The sequence below is a fragment of the Mobula hypostoma genome, chromosome 24 (genome assembly GCF_963921235.1).
Source record: "Mobula hypostoma chromosome 24, sMobHyp1.1, whole genome shotgun sequence".
Classification (NCBI taxonomy): domain Eukaryota; kingdom Metazoa; phylum Chordata; class Chondrichthyes; order Myliobatiformes; family Myliobatidae; genus Mobula; species Mobula hypostoma.
The window spans coordinates 43,483,147-43,508,454 of NC_086120.1; the positions used below are offsets into that span (position 1 = coordinate 43,483,147).

General features: G+C 43.1%; 1 protein-coding gene across 4 annotated transcripts in view; it reads left to right on the forward strand.

Annotated features, from left to right (window-relative positions):
• The first annotated feature begins 360 nt into the window (after positions 1-360).
• scamp4 (secretory carrier membrane protein 4) overlaps positions 361-25,308 on the forward strand; it is a 48,676-nt gene continuing 23,728 nt past the window's right edge. Inside the window, exons 1-3 of one of the 4 annotated variants that reach the window (XM_063032635.1) lie at positions 361-464; positions 14,390-14,464; positions 16,866-16,994. In XM_063032635.1, coding sequence (XP_062888705.1) covers positions 14,458-14,464; positions 16,866-16,994 — 136 coding nt within the window. In that variant the 5' untranslated portion in view covers positions 361-464; positions 14,390-14,457. Of the gene's footprint in view, positions 471-14,389; positions 14,465-16,865; positions 16,995-25,308 lie in introns of all 4 variants that reach the window. The other 3 variants (XM_063032636.1, XM_063032637.1, XM_063032639.1) reach the window with 3 other exon arrangements.

Consider the following 25,308-nt stretch of genomic DNA (forward strand, 5'->3'; position numbering starts at 1 on the left):
AGTGTTGGCCCAAAACGACAATTCTTCATTCCGCTCCACAATTGCTGCATGACCTGCTGGGCTCCTCCAACATTTTGTGTATTTTGCTTAAGAGTGCCAGCATTTGCAGAAGCTCTTGTATTAAACATTTCTTTTTGCCTTCTTCTGCTAAATATGTCTTAAGATACCCATGAATGAAAAATTAACACTAATTTGAAATATCTGGTCTTCTCATTAACTTTAAACGATCCTAATCCAGAGGGGTGAAAGTTCCCCAGCTCTTTACACTGGAATACCCATACCCTTCCACTGAGCCTCTGTGGAAGTTGTAGTTTGCATGCGACTACATTTCCCATGGTACTTTGCGCCGCAGGCCTGCGCGTCCTGTCCCCGTGCGCCGGAAGAATAGTGGAGCACGCTCTGCCCATTTTGAGCGGCTAACGGTCTGAGGGGACTGAATCGGTGGATAATTCTCCGTGCTTGAGGTAAAAGTGAGTGAGCAAACCTCCCCCCGCCCCTCACCCCCAGGGACAGGAACCTCTGTTCAAATGCTTCACGTACTGCGGCGCTGACAATCCCGACTCGACCGAACACAGCGAGCTGCCCCATGGCCATTGGCAGCGGGACACTGTCCGAAGTGGTTTTTTTTAATGCATTCATAGACTTCCTTTACCAGCCCCCAAAGCAAATTGTAGCTAGTGAGGTACTTTGAACGCTAACTCGGTGCTAGTACGTCTATGCCGTCGTCGCAGCTGTGGGAAGGGCAATTATTTCCCCACTCTTACTAAAAACTATGATACGGGATCTTTAAAAGGGCAGTTTGCACCGTTGATGCTGTCTGACTTGTTGAGTATTTTATGTTACCTGCTCAGACATCCTACCCTGCAAAAACTCATTTCAGGGAGGTAGTACCATCATTTTCCGGGAGAGGTGGGATGTCTGCATTAGCGTAGCTCCTTAGCCGTTAGCCAGCTAGCTTAAATAACGTTAGCTATGCTAATGAACGAATGACACCTGTTAAACTCACCTCAACATGTCTTTTACAGTCTTAACCCACCATGGGCAATAGAAAAGTCACTGTTGCAAACAGTGCAGCGAGCAACACTGTCATTATTTTTGGCCCCTGTTAGGCAGGGGTACACTTTAATGTAGTCTGGGGTGAAGTACGTTTTATATTTTTTTTGGAACACTCTGCCATGGCTCTCACTCTCCATCTTGCGCGCGTGCTGTTGCTCTCTCGCTCGCTGTCAAAAAAATTGATTTCCGGGATATTGGATGTAATTTGCAGGCATCAGGGAGCCGCTATCAATATGTGGGAGGGAGACTCCCGGAACTTCCGGGAGAGGTGGGATGTCTGCCTGCTGTAGCCTTAGGTGACCTTGCTATCCACAACACCACCAACTTGGGTGTCATATGCAAGCTTACTAATCATTCCCATCCATGTCAATGTACCTTGTTGTGGTGGAAAGGCTTGTGAGATCCTGAGATACCAAGAATGATGCCATCTGGAGCTTAGCTGTCTTGTGCTTAGCTCCTGACAGAGTCACCCATGGGGGTAATATTAAAAGCGATCCACCGAGACCTCCATAGTGAAGGCAGAGGAAGGCTGCTGCAGTGAAGAGTCTCCAATCGTCTTGTATTTACTGGACCATGATCATATAACCATAAGATAGGATGATTTGGCAGGTGAATATGTGGCTGAGGAGCTGGTGCAGGGGGCAGGGGTTCAGATTTAGGGATCGTTGGGATCTCTTCTGGGAATGGGATGACCTGTACAAAAGCGACAGGTTACTTCTGAGCCCAAGGCCGAGGGGGTCCAATCTCCTTCTGGGCAGGCTGGCTAGAGTCGTTCGGGTGGGTTTAAACTAATTTAGCAGGGGGTCGGAAACCGAAGTGATAGTGCTGAAGATGAGGTAGTTGGTTTACAAACAGAAGCAATGTGTACTGAGACTCCTAGCTAGGTGATAGGGCAAAATTGCAGTCAACAGGATGAGTTGCAATGTAAAAGGTGGACAAAATCGAACAAGACTGAAGGTGTTATATTTGAATATGCACAGTATATGGAATAAGGTGGATGAACTTGTAGTACAGTTATAGATTGGCAAATATGATGTAGGCATCACTGAATCATGGCTGAAGGCAGATTATAGCTGGGAGTTCACTGTCCAAGGATACACATTTATCGAATGGATAGGCAGGAAGGCAAAGGGGGTGGCTTGTCTCTGTTGATTTAAAAAATTAAATCATTAGAAAGAGGTGACTTAGGGTCGGAAGGTATTGATTTGTTGTGGATAGAGCTAAGGAACTGCAAGGGTAAAAAGACCCTGATGGAAGTTCTATACAGACTCACCCAAACAGTAGTAAGGATGTGGTCTACAGATTACAATGGGATATAGAAAATGCATGCCAAAAGGACAATGTTACAATAGTCATGGGGGACTTCAATATGCAGGTAGACTGGAAAAATCAGGTTGGTGTGGGATTCCAAGGGGGTAAATTCTAGAATGCCTATGAAATGGCTTTTTAGAGCAGCTCAAAGTTGAGCCTGCTAGGGGATCAGCTATTTTGGATTGGGTGTTGTCCAATGAACCAGAATTGATTAGAGAGATTAAAGTAAAAGAACCCTTAGGAGAAAGTGATCATAATGTGATCAAATTCACCCTGAAATTTGTGAAACAGAAGCTAAAGTCAGATGTATCAGTATTACAGTGGAGTAAAGGAAATTACGAAGGCATGAGAGAAGGGTTGCCAGAATTGATTAGAAAAGAACACTGGCAGGGATGGCGGCAAAGCAGCAGCTGCTGGAATTTCTGGAAGGCACGGATGTATACATTCCAAAGAGGACAACGTATTCTAAAGGAAAGATAACACAAACATGACTAACAAAGGAAGTCAAAGTCAACATAAAAGCCAAAGAGAGGGCATATAGTAGAGCAAAAATTAGCAGGGAGTTAGGGGATTGGGAAACTTTTAAATACCGAAAGAATCCTGGAATCATTTTCGTGAACCTCCTTTGAACCCTCTCCAGCTTCAGCATATCCTTTCTAAGATCAGGGTGATTGATAAGTTTGTGGCCTAAGGTAGAAGGAGTCAATTTTAGAAAACCTAGCACATTTATCTTTTCTACATTTATACACTTAGTCCTTCTTTGTAGAAGTCGGGGTCTTGGACCTCCAGAAGTGGTCCACAGCGGGGGTGATTGATAAGTTTGTGGCCTAAGGTGGAAGGAGATGAGTTATTAACTTCAGACTTTCTGCATTTTCACTCAGTGTTGAACTGCACGTACACGTAATGAGAGCTGTATAACTCATCTCCTTCTACCTAAGGCCATGAAATTATCAATCACCCCTGCTGTGGACCACCTGGAGGTCCAAGACACTCTCATTACATGCACGTGCAGTTCAACTCTTTGAGTGAAAATGCAGAAAGTTTGAAGTTTATAACTCATCTCCTTCTACCTTAGGTCACGAATTTATCAATCACCCCCGCTGTAGACCACTTCTACAAAGAAGGGATCCGTATGCTCCACGTCCGCTGGACTAAGTGTATACATGTAGAAGGGGACTATGTTGAAAAATAAATGTGCTAGGTTTTCTGAAATTGACGCTGTCTACCTTAGGCCACAAACGTATCAATCACCCCTCATAGGTGGATCTTGCATTGGCCTCTACAGCCACCTGAAGCCCTACCAACAGACAACCCCTAGGTCAGGGGCCCCAACCTTTGTTTATGCCATGGAGCCTTACCATTAGCCGAGGGGTCCGTAGACCCCTGGTTAGGAACCCCTGCCCTGAGTTTACGAGAACATCATATTTGACTCAACTGATTGCACTACATAAACAACAAAGTTCTCAGCACTGGTCAATGAGAAAAACAACCTTCTACTTGTCCCTTTGCCACCAATCACCAGGCCAGTTTTTAAGAGGACTGTGAGGAAGCGTCTAAGGCTCCTGTTTGCTCCTAACTTCACTCTGTCGGCGCCCCTTACTCTGCGAGGCCCTGGGTTCAGTGTAATAAGCGATCCCAGTACACGTGAGGTCCAGGAGCACGCTCTGTTCCTCGAACCCGTCCCACCTTCTGCTCTAGCCATGGTGTGTCTGTTGCTCCAATTAGAAGATCTACCAATGTCGGTTTTGAATGCCTTTGAAGCCAATTTTTGTTTTAACTCATCTGTTGCCAGTTAAGATTATATTTAAGTATTACAGAATGAGCTGCCAAAAATAATGGTGGAGGCACGCATATCAACAATGTTTAAAAACCATCTAAATAAATACACAGTTAGGAGAGATGTTGAGGGCTATGGACTAAATGCAGGTAGATGGGACTTGCTCACTGAGCAATATGGTCAACATGGATGAGTTGGGCCAGAGGACCTATTTCATTGCTGTATGACTCTTTGACTATAAAAAGACAGTGTCCCTGTTTTAAAATCTCTCCTGCAAATTGCATTGCAGACCAGTGATATTTTCAGCAGAGTCTCAACCCAGATTTCTGTGCTCAGATCTCTGGAGGAGGGACTGAACCATCTGACTCATGCAAGAATGTTTCCAGTTAAGCAGTTTCTAATTGATTGGATCTCCATAGATACAGTGTGAGAGTTGTTTACATTTCCATTGATGTTTATGAAAGAATGCCTAGTACATCCTGCTTTAGTACATCCTGCTTTATAAAAACAGTTACACAAAATATTAATGTTTACGTACATGGGCAATGATTTTTCTCATTCATTTCATTACCACATGCTAGCAAGTAAAATAAAGGAGAAAGGAATTGTTTTTCAGTTTGGTTTACCATCATTGTCATTCTGTGCCGTGGCGTATAACGTATGCAATCATGGTCTATGACCATGATTGTTCTTCGCAATTTTTTTCTGCAGAAGTAGTTTGCCGTTGCCTTCTGGGCAGCGTCTTTACAAGATGGGTTACCCCAGTCATTAGCAGTACTCTTTAGAGACTGCCCGGCATTAGTGGGCATATAACCAGGACTTGTGATGTGCACCAGCTGCTCATACGACCGTCCACCACCTGCTCCAATGGCTTCACGTGACCCTGATCTGCTGGGGGAAGGAGAAGGGCAAAAACAGATGCTACACCTTGTCCAGGCTAACTGAGGGAAGGAGTGTCTTGCGTCTCCTTTAGTAGAAATGTGTCTCCACCCTGCCACCCTCTTAGTTTATAATTCACAATATTTTTGGTCAAGAAAAAACTTATTTTCTGTGTGTGTGTGGAGAATTGCATTCACATAGTGCTCAAGTGCTTGTTGGGTCTTGCTGATTTTAATAGTTTTGCAGTGGTCTAATCTAGTTTGAATAGTGATGGTAGTTAATAATTTGCGTTTTGTACACTATGCTATCATAACCTGTATAGATCATGTGATATTAAGTAATACAAGTCTGAGTTATGGAATGGAAATGATCCAGATGCAAGTGATATGGAATAAAAACAATCTTGATGTGACTTTTAAAACTCATTTCAGGATTCGATAGTACTATTGTTGGGTAGGTGTTAATTTGACCATAAACACATGATATTCTGCAGATACTGGAAATCCAGAGGAACATACACAGAATGCTAGGGGGAATTCCAAGTTCAAGTTTGTTTATTGCCGTTGGACTGTACATGTATACTTTTGTAATATGAACAAAGTCACTGGAGAGACGCAGCTGGTAGTTGTGAAGTAGTTTTTTATTCGATGAAATGAGACGCACATGCATCATGTTAAGATCCTGTCGAAGGAAGCAGCCTGATTGACCCAATATCACATGACATTTTCTATGCTAAAGATCAAAGGACAATTCTATATTTACAATGTATCTACAATGCTTCCTTTGAATTACATATAACTTTCACACCTCCTTCTTCGCACCCACACGTTGTTGTCGTTAGGCCGCATCTGGAATTTCCAGTTGGCGGACGATTTCCCTCCACACCGCTCTGTCCTGACACTTGTCCACAATATCCCTAGTCTTGTCCAGCTTGGTCCAATCCTTGATGTTATCCAGCCATACTTCAGACACTCAAAATGAATGTTAATCGGCATTGTCTAGTTTTTTTGATTAACTGCTGTTCAAAGCTCTTGGAACCTATTGTCTAGAGTTGCATTTCAAATTTAACTTAATGATTGGTTGCTGAAGTTAACATTTTGCTATACACCCTCAGTCCAGAATATACCCTAATATGTACAACCAAATTAAACAGCATTCCTCTGGACCATGGTGCACCCATACAATATAAACCACACACAGCACATTAACTAAAATATTATAATAATAAAATATAACTCAAAATGCATGTTGTAAAGTGCAGCACAGGCAAACACCACAGTAAACATCTCGCTGTCCTAATGATGAGACCTTGGTGGTGGCAGGTATTCATTAGTCTCACAGCCTGAGGGAAGAAACTGTTACCCATTCTGGCAGTCCTAGTCCTGATGCTCCTGTACCTCCTTCCTGATGGCAGTGAGTCAAAGAGATTGTGGGACAGTTGGTAGGGGGTGCTGGTGGAGGAACTCGACAGATCAGGTAGTGTCTATGGAGGGGAATAAATAGTTGACAATTTGGGCTGGGACCCTTCTGGACTAGAAAAGAAGGGGGAAGAAGCCAGAATAAGAAGGTAGGTGGAGTGGAAGGCTGGAAGGTGATAGGTGAAGCCAGGTGAAGGATTAATTTGACCAGATAGCTGGGTGTGGTGATTCAGCAGCAAAATCCAGATTTTCCAACTTGAAGTAAAATAGGGTTGTTCTGGTGCTGCTGAGAAAGATAAGACAAGTTGGCAAACGGGTTGGAGGATTAATTTGAATACTATTTACATATACAGTACTGTGCAAAAGTCTTGGGCATATACAGTATATATAGCTAGGAAGCCTAAGAATTTTGCACAGTACTGCAGTAATTTTATGTATTGTACTGTATTGCTGCAAAAAAAATCATGGTGTGTGAATGAAAAACCTGATTCTGATATGTGTCTCTGTTGTGGACTGAGAGTGGGAAGGGGGAAGTAAGAGAGGAGAGAGTGGAAAGTATCAGAGAGACATTTTGAAATAATCAGTCAACCAATTGTTTGGAATCAAATAACGTTGCCTGGTGTCTCAGAGCTGGGTGTGTCTGCACCCGTACCAGTCCCCACCCCAGGCACTCCTTCTCTGCCACCTGTCCCACACCCCTCCCACAGGGCTCCACCCTCACCATTCCCAACATCCTTTGTTCCCACCAGATTTACAAACTCGCTCCCTGCTCCACGTTGACAAATACAGTACTGTGCACCCCAGCTGTGTGTGTGTGTACCTAAGACTTTAGCTCACTGTAGGAGCTAAATAAGAGAGTGGGAATCGCTCGCTCATGGAACTCCCCAAAGCAGCAGGCTCTGGTTTCCAGTATGAAACAATTAGAGCAAGTTTGTGTTTCTAAAAAAAATACTGCATAAGCTAGAAATCCAAAAAAAGGCAGCCATTAGAAGTATTCAACAAGTTACACAGCAGTAGTAAAGAGAGTTAATATTTCAGGTTGTTCACTTCTGCTACAACTACTGGAAGATGCTGAAGATACATCAATTTTAAGATTTGGAAAGTATTGAAGTGGGGTGGTGGGGCATTGAGCTGGAGAGTATTAAGGTGGGAGCATGATTGGGTGGAAAGCAGGAGAGATCAGGTAATCAAGGTAAAATGAACAAAAATAAGGATGGGTCTAGAAAAAGTGTAAATGGGAGGAGCACAACTTTGAATAGTGGATATGGTCCAGTTCATCACAGGTAAACTCTTCCCCACCTTTGAACACATCTATACGGAGTGCTGTTGCAGGACGCAGTGTCTATCATCAAGGATCCCCACCATCTTGGTAACGCTGTCTGCTCACTGCTGCTATCGGGAAGAAGGCACAGGAGCCTCAGGACTCACACCACCAGGTCCAGGAGCAGTTATTACCCCTCAACCATTAGGCTCATGAACCAGTGAGGACACTTCACTCAGCTTCATTCTCATCCCAAAATTGAACTGTTCCCAGAACCTATAGACTGATTTTCAAGGACTTTTCATCTCATGTTCTTGATATTTATTGCTTATTTATTTATTATTTTTTGTATTTGCACAGTTTGTTGTCTTTTGAACACTGATTGTCAGTCTTGTTTTGTGTGGTTTTTCATTGATTCTATTGTGTTTCTTTGTACTTACTTACTGTGAATAGCCACAGGGAAAAGAATCTCAAGATAGTATATGCTGATATATACACACACACACACACACACACACACACACACACACACACACACACACACACACACACATACCTTGATAATAAATTTACTTTGAACTTTGATGGTCTTCAAGTTCATTGGAACAGTTTGGATGTCCCAGGACAGAAATCATAGTGGGTTAGGAATGGAAAGTTGAAGTGACAAGCAAACAGAGGTTCATCATCACTCTTCTGAATGGAAAGTTTGAACCAATATGGTCTACCAATACTTGACCTTCCCAGGCAGTATTATGATACCTTGGCTAGCTGTTGTAAAGCTAATTCAATGAGTTGCAAAATTGAGGCCTTCCGGTTTCTTTGTGTTTCAGATGCTATATGTTGTTCCTGCAGTGTTTTTTAGTTAATTTTGGCTTATTGCTGCATGGCTAGATTCTATGCATAGCTTGATACGGCTGCTCACCAAGACTGCCCTCACACATTGAATACAGTTTCCTATCTTCTACATACTTAAAGAATGACTTTCAAAACACAGTTCTGTAAAACAGTCCATTATTTCTTCTTGAGGTGAAATGGGTGACAGCAGCAGTGTAAGAGTTGGGATCTGGGCCACAGCCAACATGTAGCAATATGACGATGACAGGTTCTTTCCAACAACCAGGACGGTGCACCACTTTCATTATCTAGTTCCTGTTTCACCCAGGAGCCTGCCTTGTAATCTTTGCTTAATGAGACCCAATGGTATATGGAATAGAATATCAGATAGAGCATTTGACAAAGAACTTGACATTGCTTTTGCAGTGATTTACAATGATGAGCTTCTATCAGAACTTGTATTTTCTGTTTTAAGTATAAAAGGTGTGGACAGTATTCTTCCTGATCAGCTGATGCTCACTATTTTTGATGTTCAAGTCTTCTCCAAACACTGTTGTTTGGTTGTTGAAGCATTTCAGCTATTGAATTTTGTTAACTTCTCTGTTCTGATTGTTACAATCCGAAACTTACAAATAAGGGACATTACCTTAAATGACAACCAGCAAAGAAAGCAAGTTTTCAATTATAAATCCTTTAAAATTTGCAGTCTATTTAAATCTCTTTTTAAATTTAACAACTTTCTTTCATTCTTGATTCTAGTTATACACAATAAATATTCTTCAGAAATATCTGTTATATTATAAAATATTGCAGTTCCAAAAATTAGTTGTTCAGTGCTTTTTTTTGTGCATTATATAATTTAAAATTGGCTTGGCTGTAGATCTGAACTGACATCCCTGAGTGATAGATAAATCTCTTACTTCTGCGTTGTTTTTTTGCCCTCTTGGTCCTTTCATTTATCTGCATTCTCTTAGTGTACCACTGGACGGAAATGTATGGATCAGAATCAGAATTATTGTCACTGTTGTATGACCTTGTTTGGCAGCAGTGCATGCAAAGACAAAATTACTATAAATTACAAAATAGTGCAAAATAAAAGAAAAAACAAGTCAGCATTCATGGACCGTTCTGAAGTCTGATGCCAAAGGGGAAGAACCACGGAGTGTGGGTCTTCAGGTTCCTGTACCTGCTCCCTGATGATAGTAACGAGAAAAGGCCATGTCCCAGATGGTGAGGGTCCTTAACAATGAATGTTGCCTTCTTGAGGCATCTCCTCTTGAAGATGTCCTCCATTGCAAGGAAGGTTGTGCCTGTGATGGAGCTGGTTAAGTTTACAACTTTCTGCAGCCTCTTGTGATCCTGTGTACACAAATTTTTACTGTATCAGTGAAACATTATACCATTTGGACCTTGGTAGGGAAAATGCAAGGAGACGGTACACTGTTAAGGGCAAGCTGTTTACAGTGTTGCTGAGCAGAAAGATCTTGAGATCCAAGTACATAGTTCCTTGAAAGTGGCTACACAGTTTGATAGGGTGGCTAAGAAGGCTCATGGAATGCTTGCTTTTATTAGTTGAGGTGTTGAGTTCAAAAGTCAAGAGGTTATGTTGCAACTTTATAAAGCTCTGGTTAGGTCACATCTGGAGTTCAGGTCTCCCCACTATAGAATGATATTAAGGCTTGGGAGAGGGTGCAGAAGAGGTTCACCAGGATGCTGCCTGGTTTAGAGAGCATGTGCTATCATGTGAGGCTGGATAAACTTGGGTTGTCTTCTCTGGAGCGGCAGAGACTGTGGGGAGATCTGATAACTTTTATAAGATTATGATAAGCCTAGATAGAGTAGACAGGAAATATTTGTTTCCCAGGGTTGAAATGTCTAATACCAGAGAGCATGCATTGAAGGTGAGAGGGGATAGGTTAAAAGGAGATGTGAGGGGTAAGTTTTTTCACTCCGAGTGGTGGATGCCTGGAATGCACTGCCTGGTATGGTGATGGGGCGAATACATTAGAGGCTTTTAAGAGACACTTGAATAGGCACATGGATGTAAGGCAGGTAGAGGGATACGGACATGGTGTAGGTAGGAGGGATCAGTGTTTGGGTGTTTTTGATTTGCATTTTGGCTGGTTCGGCATAACATTGTGGATCCGAATGGCTTGTTTCTGTGCTGTACTGGTCCATGTTCTATTTATAACAAGATTTGAAAATTGTCCTATTATGCTTTAGCTTCATAAAATTTGTACTGGTTGGGGCTGATTTAACAAGGAATGCAATTTTAAGCTTTTAATACAAAGGTATGAATTTTAGGATTAAACCCAAAGTTCTACTTGATTAAAATATCTGTGGGTTTATTTAATGTCATCTTATATATATAAAAAAAAGGAATTGATCTGATAACCTGACGCACAAATGGTAAGTGGAAGCAATTTGCAAAAGTCTGACTACGTGGCTGCAATGTGATGCTGGAGTGTAGATAATGTGCATTAGCTTTACAGCGAGTCACAGATTCATTATCACTCTAACCACAGAACAATAATTGGTGGTCTTTGTCAATTTCAACATTTTTTTAGAAATCTGAACATACAAAATAAGTGGAGGCATCAGCAAACAACATTTCTATCATACTTTTAAGTTTTAAAAAAACATTTCTAGGCATATAACAATGACAAAAATCAAATAAGTTTTGATGGTGACTAAAATCTTAGTCAAAGTGGTGTCTTTTTGAGGAAAGAATATAGATATAGAATTTGGATAGGGCTCTGAAGTTATTGAAGTTGTGTGGGAAAAGCCATAAAGGGATTCGAGCACAAATGGCAAATCAATAGACTTTCGAAGTAACACAAAATACTGGAAGAACTCAACAGGTCAAGTAGCATCCATGGAAAGGTATAAGCAGTTGAAGTTTTGGGCTGAGACCCTTCATCAGGGCCCTGTTGAAGTTAATTAGAGTAGGTCTTTAAGAGGGTTTACTATGTCCCTAAATATGTGTTTACTCTTAGTATAGTTATAGAATTTTTACAGATTTTTCTTTATCTTAACAGTCAAGAGAATGTCATGGCCTCTTTTCGCCCTTCTGATTTCATCCTTAAGTGTAGTCCTTTATCTGACATACAGTATGCTTCCTTTTTTCTGATCAGAATCTCAAACCTATTGATCGTTGAAAGACCTCAATGGATCAGTAGAGTGGATGTGGAAAAGATGTTTCCCGTGGTGAGAGAGTCTAGGACCAGAAGACACAGCCTCAGAATAGAGGGGCGTCCATTTAGAATGGAGATGAGGAATTTCTTAAGCCAGAGAAGGTGAATCTGTGGAATTCCTTGAAGTAGACTGCTTAGTATGCTATTTAAAAGATTGAATTTAACTAATGTGGATTAGAAGGCTTTGTGGGTTGTGATTTGTACATCTAAATTAAGGATGTATGTGAATGCAGTCTCTTATTTATTCTGTTTGAAATATAGCATGATAGATGAACAGATGGTTTATCTGACTGATGAGCCACATTCTGCAGGCGCCACTCTGATCACAGCAGATTGCGAGAAGCAGATATCTTAAAATTGTATTAATTTTGTGGTTAGTGGAAAAAAAGGTTGCTTAAATAAAGTAGGGTGGAGATACATCCCTACCAAAGGAGGTGTAAGGCACTCCTTCCCTCTACCAGTCTGCAGGTCACCTTTGGCAAAGTGTAGCACCAGCTTAATCCTCCGGTCAGGGTCACATGAAGCCATGGGAGCAGGTAGTGGGTGGTCGTATGAGCAGCCGGTGCATATCACAAGTCCTGGTTTTGCGACTAGTAACTCCAGGCAGATGATCTGTGAAGATTATTGATGATGGCTGGGGTCTCCCATCTTGCAAAGACACTGCCCAGAAGAAGGCAATGATAGAAAATTTGCCAAAAGTAATCATGGTCTTAAAGACAGATGGAAGACCATGATCACCAATTGTCATTTGATGATGAAGATAAAGCCTTTTGAAGCCGATATATAACTGTCTCATTTGAATTCCTGTATGAGAGCTGACTATACCAGAAATTTGAGAAAATTATCAGGAATTTATTTATTTGTATGAATATTGCTTGTCCATTTACTTTTGAACTGCTTTTTGTGTTGTAGAGCTGTGGAAAATTTTTAGTTATAATAACAGAAGCATCTTGAGTCAAAATGTAAAAGTGAGACAAATTCCTTTTGAGATTTGGAATGTTTTCAATGTGTGGCAGATACTTGAATATAAATAGAGAACCGTTTGCTATGTATAATTAAAATTGGCAGTTATTGAAGTTTTTACGTATCCAAACAAATGTTTCCGTTGTTTCATCTTAATTAGGAAATAACAGAAATCATGTGAAATGGTAGTATTTGCAATGACTTGAGTCATGGGTAAATTATTAGAAGGTTTTCTAAGGGTAAGGATTATAACTAAGTAGACAGGGCCTAATTAGGGATAGTTAACATGGCTTGTTTTTGCCAGGTAGCCCTTGTTTAACCAATAATTTAGAATTTCTTGAGGTTGTGAGGAAGGTTGATAAAGGAAAGGAGATGGAGTTTGTCTACATGGACTTTAGCAAGACCTTTGGAAAAAGTCCCACAAGGGAGGTTGGCGCAGAAGGTTAAGTCGCTTCACATGCAGGATGAATTAGTAAAGTGGATTGGGCATTGGCTTAGTGCAGTGGTTTCCAACCTGGGGTCCACAGACACCTTGGATAATGATAAGGCTCCATGGTGTAAAGAAAAGGGTTGGGAATTCCTGGCTTAGCTGGAGAAGCCAGAGAGTGATAGTAGATGGTCGCGCTGTTCCCTGTAGGGTGCGTAGCCACACAGTAACTGAAGTACTCCTGCGCAAGTAGCCTTTGTTGCCGTGCAGCTTTCAGGCTGTGCTTTTTTCAAAAAAAAATCCTGCTGGGAGCAATGGTTGGTCCATGCAGCTATATGGGAAAAAGAACTAAGAAGGAATGTTGGATGGTTATGTCTGACTGGTGGCCTATGACTAGTGGTGTGCCACAGAGATCAGTGAGTGCTGAGTCTGTTGTCATTATCATGTATATTAATGATTTAAATGATAATAAGGCTAATTGGAGTAACAGAATTGCAGGTGACACCAAGATCAGGAGCATAGTGGACAGCAAGGAAGGCTATCAAAGTGTGCAGCAGGATCTGGACCAACTGGAAAAATAGGCTTAAAAATAGCACATAGAATTTAATGCAGATAAGTGTGAGGTGATGCATTTTGGGAGGATGAACTAGGGTATAATTTACAGTGAACAGTAGGGGGCACGGAGGAATGCAGTAGAACAGGGATCTGAGAATGCATAAAATATTTAAGCGAAACTTCTTCACTCAGGGTGGTGAGAGTGTGGAACGAGCTGCCAGTGAAAGTGTTGGATGCAGGTTTAATTCCAACATTTAAGAGGTGCTTGGATTAGAGAGGTATGGAGGGCTTTGGTCCAGGTGTAGATAGATAGAACTGGGTAAAAAAATAGGTTAGCACAGAATGGATGGGCCAAAGGACCTATTTCTGCATTGCAGTACTCTGTGACTATGATGCTGCTGCAAGTGCACACATGAACTGTGCATCTGACTATAAACTCTATTTTGACTTCAGTGCAACTGTGTTGACTTGACCAGCTGTTGGAAGTAGCAGGAAAGCAATGAAGGTTCTCTGATTCTTTCTTTCCTTTGATCTAAGATCAAAAATTTATTCATTTCCTATCTCTTAAGCAAATGCTGCTATTTAATTTCAGCTTTAAATCACAACCATCTTTGTAAATCCAGATCTTCAATCATTTGTGCATTCAGATACTTTGAAAAAAAGTACTGAGGTGGGTGTTATTCACCTTTGCTTTCTAATTGTTTCTGTTTTCAGTTTTTAACAGAGATATTGTTTTCAAGAATCAGCAGATAAAGTAACCAAAACTACATACATCCAAAGAGATGACTGGTAAGTTCCAGTCTTTCCAAAATGTTCTCCCTATTATCATGTAAATAGTCAACTGTATTAATACCTAGCCATTTACAGAGCATGGGCTAAAACAAAGACCAGACCAGAAATGTTCTCAGACCAGAACATTTCTCTCTTAAGATTGAGAGGCCTAACTTGCTAGTAGTCCATCAGACTATCAGGCAAAGGAGCAGAATTAGGCCATTCGGCCCATTGAGTCTTCACTACCACTCTACCATGGCTGATTTATTTTCCCCCTCATTCTCCTGCCTTCTCCCCATAACCTTTGATGCCCCTGTTAATCAAAAACATACCAAACTCTGCTTTAACCTAGTCGTAATGGCCTTTCTGTAGATGGAAGGCATAATCAGTTTACTCTAACATTATTTGTACTTTTGCTAAGAGCAGATTTACCTGGCATTTAAATCAACAGTTTAGAAAAGTAAAAATGTTGGAAGGAGTTTTTTTAAAAAAAAATTTAGAGATGGAAGTAAATTTTAATTTAATAAAGCCCATGTTCAAAAGATCAAACAGCACACACAAAATGCTGGTGGAACGCAACAGGCCAGACAGGACTAACTGAAAGAAGAGATAGTAAGAGATTTGAGAGGGGGAGGGGAGATCCAAAATGATCGGAGAGGACAGGAGGGGGAGGGGTAGAGCAGAGAGCTGGAAAGTTGATTGACAAAAGGGATACGAGGCTGGAGAAGGGAGAGGATCATGGGACGGGAGGCCTAGGGAGAAAGAAAGGGGGAAGGGAGTGCTCGAGGAAGATGGAGAGCAGTCAAGGAGTAATTGTGAGAGGGACAGAGAGAGAAATAAATATATAAATAAATAAGGGATGGGGTAAGAACGGGAGGAGGGCCATTAACGGAAGTTAGAGAAGTCAGTGTTCATGCCATCAGGTTGTAGGCTACCCAGACAGTATTTAAAGTGTCCTCCAACCTGAGTGTGGCTTCATCTTGATGGTAGAGGAGGCCATGGATTGACGTATTGGAATGGGAATGGGACGTGGAATTAAAATGTGTGGCCACTGGGAGATCCTGCTTTCTCTGGTGGACAGAGCATAGGTATTCAGCGAAACGGTCTCCCAGTTTGCATCGGGTCTCACCAATATATAGAAGTTCGCACCGGGAGCACTGGATGCAGTATATCGCACTAGCCAGCTCACAGGTAAAGCGTCGCCTCACCTGGAAGGACTGTCTGGGGCCTTGAGTGGTGGTGAGGGAGGAAGTGTAAGGGCATGTGTAGCACTTTTTCTCTCTCTTTTTTCTCTCTCTGTCCCTCTCACAATTGCTCCTTGCCTGCTCTCCATCTTCCTCTGGCGCTCCCCTCTCCCTTTCTTTCTCCCGAGGCCTCCTGTCCCATGATCCTCTCCCTTCTCCAGCCTTGTATCCCTTTTGCCAATCAACTTTCCAGCTCTTAGCTCTATCCCTCCCCCTCCTGTCTTCTCCTATCATTTTGGATCTCCCCCTCCCCCTCCCACTTTCAAATCTCTTACTATCTCTTCTTTCAGTTAGTCCTGATGAAGGGTCTCGGCCTGAAATGTCGACTGTGCTTCTTCCTATGGATGCTGTCTGGCCTGCTGCGTTTTACCAACATTTTGTGTGTGTTGCTTGAATTTCCAGCATCTGCAGATTTCCTCATGCTTGCGTTCAAAAGATCAAGTTTATTATCATTTCATCTGTCTTCAATAAAACATTCCTCCAGACCAAAGTACTCAACACAGTAGATATAATTCACACACAATATGTAATGTAATATAACCACAAATAACTTAATAATAAGATGCACAAGTTGAAAAAGTAATAGTATAACGCTACTGCCGCTTCATATGTGATGAGACCTGGGTGGTGGCAGGGAGTTCAGTACTCTCATGACATGGGGAAGGAAGCTATTTCCCATCCTACTAGTTCTTGTCCTAATGTTACAGTACTTCCTGCCTGATGGTAGGGGGTCAAAGAGATTGTTGGGTTGATGAGAGGGATCATTGACAGTGCTAAGGGCCCTGCATATGTAGCGCTCCTGGTAAATATCTCAGATGGGTGGAGGACCGACTCTGATGAAAATCTCAGCAATCCTTGCAATCTTTGCAGGATCTTGCGGTCAGATGCCTTGCAATTCCTGTACCAGATGGTGATACAACTGGTCAGGATGCTCTCAGTGGTGCTCCCGTAAAAATTGGTTAGATTGGTAGGGGCAACCTCACTCTAGTGATCAATTTTTAACCCTCATTTGTTTTTTTTCCTCTTGATTGGCCAAATTCTGCTCTTATGTCTTATGATCTTGCATTTTTCTTCTGTATAGCTGCTTTCCAATACACAGCAAGATTTAATGCTGTGCAGAAACTAAAAAAGAATGGTTGATACCTTTAATACTATCAAGTCTTTTCTGTTTTCAGAAAGAGTGAACAATTTTCCCCCACTACCAAAGTTTATTCGTATGAAGCCTTGCTTCTATCAAAACTTTGAAGAGGAAATTCCACCACAGCACTGCCTTCTTGTCAGGAGAATTTATCACTTATGGATCCGTAAGTTGATCTATTTTGTTTCTACGTCGTATATTTGTGCTTCCTGGGTAATCTATATAACCAATGCAAAGAATACAAAATTTTATTAGCAAGTTTCTTTTTCCTATAGTTTTCATATCTGGAATCAGTTTTAATAGAATTTATCATTCTTTTTTAGCTTGACAATTATATGCCAGTGGAAAAAAGAGGGGAAGGATAGAAGAATCAATTTTGTAGCACGCATATTCATGTGAATAAATCCATTTATTGCTTTGAATGGAACCTTACTATTCTTTATTCTTGCACAATTAATTTTATCACTTATAGTAATTTTAAGTCTTTGCATTCTCCTGTCGCAAAACAACAAATTTCACATTAACACACACAAAATGCTGGAGGAACTCAGCAAGCCAGACAGCATCAATGGAAAAAAGAACAGTCGATGTTTCGAGTGGAAACCCTTCAGCAGGACTGGAGAAAAAAAGATGAGGAGTAGATTTAAAATGTGGGGGAGCAGACAGAGAAACACAAGGTGATAGGTGAAACCGGGAGGGGGAGGAATGAAGTAAAGAGCTGAGAAGTTGTCTGATGAAAGGGATACAGGACTGGAGAAGGAGGAAATAGGATCAGGAGAGAACAGAAGGCCATGGAAGAAAGAAAAGGTGGGGAGGAGCACCAGCGGGGGGTGATGGGCAGGCAAGGAGATAATGTGAGAGAGGGAAAAGGGGATGGGGAATGGTGAAGCAGAGGGCAGGGGGTCCATTACCAGAAGTTCAAGAAGTCGATGTTCATGCCATCAGATTGGAGGCTGCCCAGACAGAGTACAAGGTGGTTTTCCTCCAACCTGAGTGCGGCCTCATCGTGACAGTTGAGGAGGCCATGGATTGACATATTGGAATGGGAAGTGGAATTAAAATGGCTACTGGGAGATCCCATTTCTTCTGGCGGACAGAGCATAAGTGCTCAGCGAAAAGGTCTCCCAATCTACTTTGGGTCTCACCAATATACAGGAGGCCACACCGGGAGCACTGGACACAGTATACAACCCCAACAGATTCACTGGAAAGTGTCGCCTCACCTGGAAGGACTGTTTGAGGCCCTGAATGGAGGTGAGGGAGGTGGTGTAGAGGCAGGTGTCGCAGTTATTCTGCTTGCAAGGATAAGTTTCATATAAGATGGTGATAGTAAATCTAATTCTGAAGATTTTGGTCACCTGTTTTACATGGTGTCCAATTTTTTTTTAGTAACATTTCTATCAATTTGTTAATATAGCTTTTGATTGATGTTTATGCCTATTAGATTCTTTAATCACATTCACTGACTGGTTCCTAATACAGGAGATTAACTTGATGCAAAGTTGAGAATCCACATGTACTTTTACTGGCAACTGTTCATTTATGTGTGTATTGTATAGCACAGTGCAAAAGTCATAGGCATTTCTATATAGTTAGGCTAAGATTTTTGCATTTTATTATAGTAATTTTATGTATTGCACTGTACCACGGCTGCAAAAAGAAACAAATTTCATGACATAGGTCATGAGATAAATGCGTCTCTATTGTGGACTGAGAGTGGGAAAGGGGCAGGGAGAGGGGAGTCATGGCTGGGAAAGGGGGAAGGGAGAGGGAAGTACCAGAGAGACATTCTGTAATGATAAAAAAACTAATTGTTTGGAATCAAGTGACCTTGCCTGGTGTCTCGAGGCTGGGTGTGTCTGCACCCGTGCCATTCCCCCACCTGCCCCGGCACTCCTCTGCTACCTGTCCCACACCTATCCTGTGGCGCTCCACCCTCACCATTTCCAACATTCTTTGCTCCTGCCAGATTTACAAACTCGCTCACGGCTCCATATTGACAAATACAATACTGTTCTAAAGTCTTAGGTTCCCTAGCTGTATACAGTTTGTGAACGCTTTGCAGTTACCTGGTTTTCTGCATTAATTACTCATAAAGTGTGGTCTATCTTCATCTAAGTCACCATAATAGATTATCACAATCTGCCTAAACTAATAACACACAAACAATTTTATTAGTTTAGGCAGATTGTGTTTGTCTTTATTGAACACATTGTTTAATCATTCACAGTCTAGCCTGGAAAAAGTAAGTGAACCCTTGTATTTAATAATTAGTAGAACCTCCTTTAGCAGCAATAACCTCCACCAAACATTTCCTGTAGCTGCTGATCAGACTTGCACAACGATAAGGAGGTATCTTAGACATACAAACAAAACCAACATTCCAACATACAAAAACCATTTTAGTTCATCAATATTTCTGGGATACCTTGCATGAACAGCCCTCTTCAGGTCATGCCACAGCATCTCAATTGGGTTAAAGTCTGGACTTTGACTTGGCCATTCCAAAATACAGGTGTCCCCCGCTTTTTGAACGTTCGCTTTACGAAACCTCGCTGTTACAAAAGACCTACATTAGTTACCTGTTTTTGCTAACAGAAGGTGTTTTCACTGTTACGAAAAAAGGCAGTGCGCGCCCCGAGCAGCCAAGCTCCTCCCCCGGAACTGCATTCAAGCCGGCATTGCTTAAACACGTGCCTGTGACCATCTGTATTTTATGTCGATTTATTTTGAGCATCCGTTTGCAAGATGAGTTCTAAGGTATCGGAAAAGACTAAAAGAGATCCTTAGGGTGTTACACTTAGCGTAAAACTAGACATAATTAAGTGTTTCGATCGTGGTGAACAAAGTAAGGACAAAGTGAGTTTGGCTTGTGGAAGTTGACGAAGATGATGTGGAAAGCGGCCAGTGAAGGAGTGGAGCTTTGAGGCTTTGACTCAAGAGGCTTCGACGAGAAGAGGCGGAGGACGAGCTTGCTCGCAGTTAGTCTTTACAATGCCTCCTGAGACGGTGATGTGCCTCTCATGTGAGATGTGGCAGTCTTGGGGGAATGCCCCTCTCCCACAGAGTCACATCTGCCAGAAGTGCATATGGCTGGGTGATCTGAAAGACCGTGTAAGGAATCTGGAGCAGGAGCTGGATGACCTTCAACTCATAAGGGAGAATGAGGCAGTCATAGATGACAGCTACAGGGAGGTCGTCACACCTAGGCTGTTCAAAGCAGGTCGCTGGGTGACAGTCAGAGGGGAGAAAGCGAAGGTGAGCAGACAGATAGTGCAGAGCACCCCTGTAGCCATTCCCCTGAATAATAAGTTTACCGTCCTGGATACTGTTGGTGGGGACGACCGACCAGGTGTGAGCCATGGTGGCAGGACCTCCGGCATTGAGTCTGAGCCGGTAGTGCAGAAACGTGGAACGGAGAAGAGGAGAGCTGTCGTCATTGGAGACTCTATAGTCAGGGGAGCGGACAGGAGATTTTGTGGACGTGAGAAGGACACCCGCATAGTTTGTTGCCTCCCGGGTGCCAGGGTCCGGGATGTCTCTGACCGTGTGCACGACATTCTGGTACGAGAGGGAAAGCAACCAGAAGCCGTGATACATGTAGGGACCAACGACATAGGCAGGAAGAGGGATGAGGTCCTGAAGTGTGAGTTTCGGGAACTAGGCAGAAGGCTGAAGAACAGGACCTCAAGGGTGGCGTTCTCAGAATTGCTGCCAGTGCTACGTGACAGTGATGGTAAGAATTGGAGGAGATGGCAGTTGAATGCGTGGCTGAGGAGTTGGTGCAGGGAGCAGGGATTTAGATTTTTAGATCATTGGGATCTCTTCTGGGGAAGGTGGGACCTATACAGTTTGGATGGGTTGCACCTGAACTCGAGGGGAGCAATATCCTTGCAGGTAGGTTTGCTAGCATGGTTCGGGAGGGTTTAAAGTAATTTGCAAGGGGGATGGGACCCAGAGCGATAGAGCAGTGAAAGAAGTGCCTGGAGTAAAGCCAGATCTAACATATAGAGAGGCTTTAGGAAAGAGAAGCAGATTAAACGGTGTAAAGACAGTAAGGTAGAAGGGCTGAAGTGTGTGTACCTCAATATAAGAAGCATCAGGAACAAAGGTGATGAACTGAGAGCTTGGATGCATACATGGAATTATGATGTAGTGGCCATTACAGAGACTTGGCTGGCAGGAACAGGGCAGGAATGGATTCTCAATATTCCTGGATTTCAATGCTTTAAAAGGGATAGAGAGGGCGGAAAAAGGGGAGGAGGAGTGGCATTATTGGTCAGGGATACTATTACAGCTACAGAAAGGGTGGGTAATGTAGCAGGATCCTCTTTTGAGTCAATATGGGTGAAAGTCAGGAACAGGAAGGGAGCAGTTACTCTACTGGGGGTATTCTATAGGCCCCCTGGTAGCAGCAGAGATACAGAGGAGCAGATTGGGAGGCAGATTTTGGAAAGGTACAAAAATAACAGGGTTGTTATCATGGGTGACTTTAACTTCCGTAATATTGATTGGCACCTGATTAGTTTCAAGGGTTTAGATGGGGCAGAATTTGTTAAGTGTATTCAGGATGGATTCCTGTCACAGTATGTGGACGGGCCGACTCGGGGGAATGCCATACTAGATCTAGTACTTGGTAATGAACCGTGTCAGGTCACAGATCTCTCAGTGGGTGAGCATCTGGGGGACAGTGATCACCGCTCCCTGGCCTTTAGCATTATCATGGAAAAGGATAGAATCAGTGAGGACAGGAAAATTTTTAATTCAGGAAGGGCAAATTATGAGGCTGTAGAACTTGCAGGTGTGAATTGGGATGATGTTTTTGCAGGGAAATGTACTATGGACATGTGGTCAATGTTTAGAGATCTCTTGCAGGATGTTAGGGATAAATTTGTCCCGGTGAGGAAGATAAAGAATAGTAGGGTGAAGGATCCATGGTTGACAAGTGAGGTGGAAAATCTAGTCAGGTGGAAGAAGGCAGCATACATGAGGTTTAGGAAACAAGGATCAGATGGGTCTATTGAGGAATATAGGGAAGCAAGAAAGGAGCTTAAGAAGGGGCTGAGAAGAGCAAGAAGGGGGCATGAGAAGGCCTTGGCGCGTAGGGTAAAGGAAAACCCCAAGACATTCTTCAATTATGTGAAGAAAAAAAGGATGACGGGAGTGAAGGTAGGACCAATTAGAGATAAAGGTGGGAAGATGTTCCTGAAGGCTGTGGAAGTGAGCGAGGTCCTCAACGAATACTTCTCTTCGGTATTCACCAATGAGAGGGAACTTGATGATGTTGAGGACAATATGAGTGAGGTTGATGTTCTGGAGCATGTTGATATTAAGGGAGAGGAAGTGTTGGAGTTGTTAAAATACATTAGGACGGATAAGTCCCCGGGGCCTGACGGAATATTCCCCAGGCTGCTCCAGGAGGCAAGGGAAGAGATTGCTGAGCCTCTGGCTAGGATCTTTATGTCCTCATTGTCGACGGGAATGGTACCGGAAGATTGGAGGGAGGCGAATGTTGTCCCCTTGTTCAAAAAAGGTAGTAGGGATAGTCCGGGTAATTATAGACCAGTGAGCCTTACGTCTGTGGTGGGAAAGCTGTTGGAAAAGATTCTTAGAGATAGGATCTCTGGGCATTTAGAGAATCATGGTCTGATCAGGGACAGTCGGCATGGCTTTGTGAAGAGCAGATCGTGTCTATCAAGCCTGATAGAGTTCTTTGAGGAGGTGACCAGGCATATAGCTGAGGGTAGTGCAGTGGATGTGATCTATATGGATTTTAGTAAGGCAATTGACAAGGTTCCACACGGTAGGCTTATTCAGAAAGTCAGAAGGCATGGGATCCAGGGAAGTTTGGCCAGGAGGATTCAGAATTGGCTTGCCTGCAGAAGGCAGAGGGTGGTGGTGGAGGGAGTACATTCAGATTGGAGGATTGTGACTAGTGGTGTCCCACAAGGATCTGTTCTGGGGACCTCTACTTTTCGTGATTTTTGTTAATGACCTGGATGTGGGAGTAGAAGGGTGGGCTGGCAAGTTTGCAGACAACACAAAGGTTGGTGGTGTTGTAGATAGTATAGAGGATTGTCAAAGATTGCAGAGAGACATTGATAGGATGCAGAAGTGGGCCAAGTGGCAGATGCAGTTCAATCCAGAGAAGTGTGAGGTGGTACACTTTGAAAGGACAAACTCCAAGGCAGAGTACAAAGTACATGGCAGGATACTTGGTAGTGTGGCGGAGCAGAGGGATCTGGGGGTACATGTCCACAGATCCCTGAAAGTTGCCTCACAGGTGGATAGGGTAGTTAAGAAAGCTTATGAGGTGTTAGCTTTCATAAGTCGAGGGATAGAGGTTAAGAGTTGCGATGTAATGATGCAGCTCTATAAAACTCTGGTTAGGCCACACTTGGAGTACTGTATCCAGTTCTGGTCGCCTCTCTATAGGAAGGATGTGGAATTATTGGAAAGGATACAGAGGAGATTTACCAGAATGCTGCCTGGTTTAGAGAGTATGCATTACGATCAGAGATTAAGGGAGCTTGGGCTTTACTCTTTGGAGAGAAGGAGGATGAGAGGAGACATGATAGAGGTGTACAAGATAATAAGAGGAATAGATAGAGTGGATAGCCAGCGCCTCTTCCCCAGGGCACCACTGCTCAATACAAGAGGACATGGCTTTAAGGTAAGGGGTGGGTAGTTCAAGGGGGATATTAGAGGAAGGTTTTTTTACTCAGAGAGTGGTTGGTGCGTGGAATGCACTGCCTGAGTCAGTGGTGGAGGCAGATACACTAGTGAAATTTAAGAGACTACTAGACAGGTATATGGAGGAATTTAAGGTGGGGGCTTATATGGGAGGCAGGGTTTGAGGGTCAGCACAATATTGTGGGCCAAAGGGCCTGTACTGTGCTGTACTATTCTATGTCTACAGCGAAGAGGTTTTGGCATCCCATGACCAAGAACTGATAGATGAAGAGCTGTTGCAATTGGAAGAGGAAAGGATAACAATTGAATGCAGTAGCGAACGGACCGAAAGTGAAGTCGTCCAGGAACTGAACGTGAAGCAACTGAATGAGATGATAGAAGAATGCGCGAGGCTAAGTAGTCAAGCATACTGTCGTTTTTCAAGCTTCCACAGCAGACGACGAACCTCGACCTTCGACATCGAGGCAGGCAGACACAGAAGAAGATGACCTGCCTGCCCTGATGGAAACAGACGATGATGAGATGACACCTCAGTGTCCCACCACCCCAACCCCCGAGCCACGGAGAATGCTGCGGTAGCCGGGATGCTCCCAGCACATCTTTAAGAAAAAAGCTGAAATAAACAAGCTAATTAATTGGGTGTCGCCGGTTGGCCCAGATCAGAGGCAATTGCCGATTGCGTCGCCTCTGATCTGGGCCAACATTTACGTGCCGGGCGGCACCTAATTAATTAGCTTGTTTATTTTGGCTTTTTTCTTAAAGATTTGCTGGGTACGTCCCGACTACCACTGTATCGCTGCGTTCTCTGCGGATCGGTATCGGTTCGCTGGCCGGCGGTTGGGAACCACTGCACCACCCCAACCTCTGACGACTCAGCCTAACACACCATCATCAGTGTGCTCGGCACTGTCTTCCCAATTCTAGTAAGTGATACTACACTGTACATACATTATTTCTACTTTATATAGGCTGTGTATTTTTATGCATTATTTGGTATGATTTGGCAGCTTCATAGCTTAACTTGACTGCAGCTGGATCTTCAGCTTCCGCACAGACAGGACCCAGGCTGTAAAAATAGGGGACAAGCTCTCCTCTACAATCACTCTGAGCACTGGTGCCCCACAAGGCTGTGTACTCAGCCCTCTGCTGTACTCACTGTACAGCCATGATTGTGTAGCCAAGTTTCCATCGAACTCAATATATAAGTTTGCTGATGACACAACAGTTGTAGGCCATATCTTGGGTAATAATGAGTTTGAGTACAGAGAGGAAATTAAGAACCTGGTGGCATGGTGCAAAGAGAATAATCTATCCCTCAACGTCAGCAAGACGAAGGAATTGGTTGTTGACTTCAGAAGGAGTAGTGGACCGCACAACCCAATTTACATCGGTGGTGCGCAAGTGGAACAGGTCAAAAGCTTTAAGTTCCTCGGGGTCAATATCGCAAATGACCTGACTTGGTCCAACCAAGCAGAGTCCACTGCTAAGAAGGCCCACCAGTGCCTTTACTTCCTGAGAAAACTAAAGAAATTTGGCCTGTCCCCTAAAACCCTCACTAATTTTTATAGATGCACCGTAGAAAGCATTCTTCTGGAGTGCATCACAACCTGGTATGGAAGTTGTCCTGTCCAAGACTGGAAGAAGCTGCAGAAGATCGTGAACACGGCGCAGCACATCACACAAACCAATCTTCCGTCCTTGGACTCACTTTACACCACACGCTGTCAGAGCAGTGCTGCCAGGATAATCAAGGACACGACCCACCCAGCCAACACACTTTTCGTCCC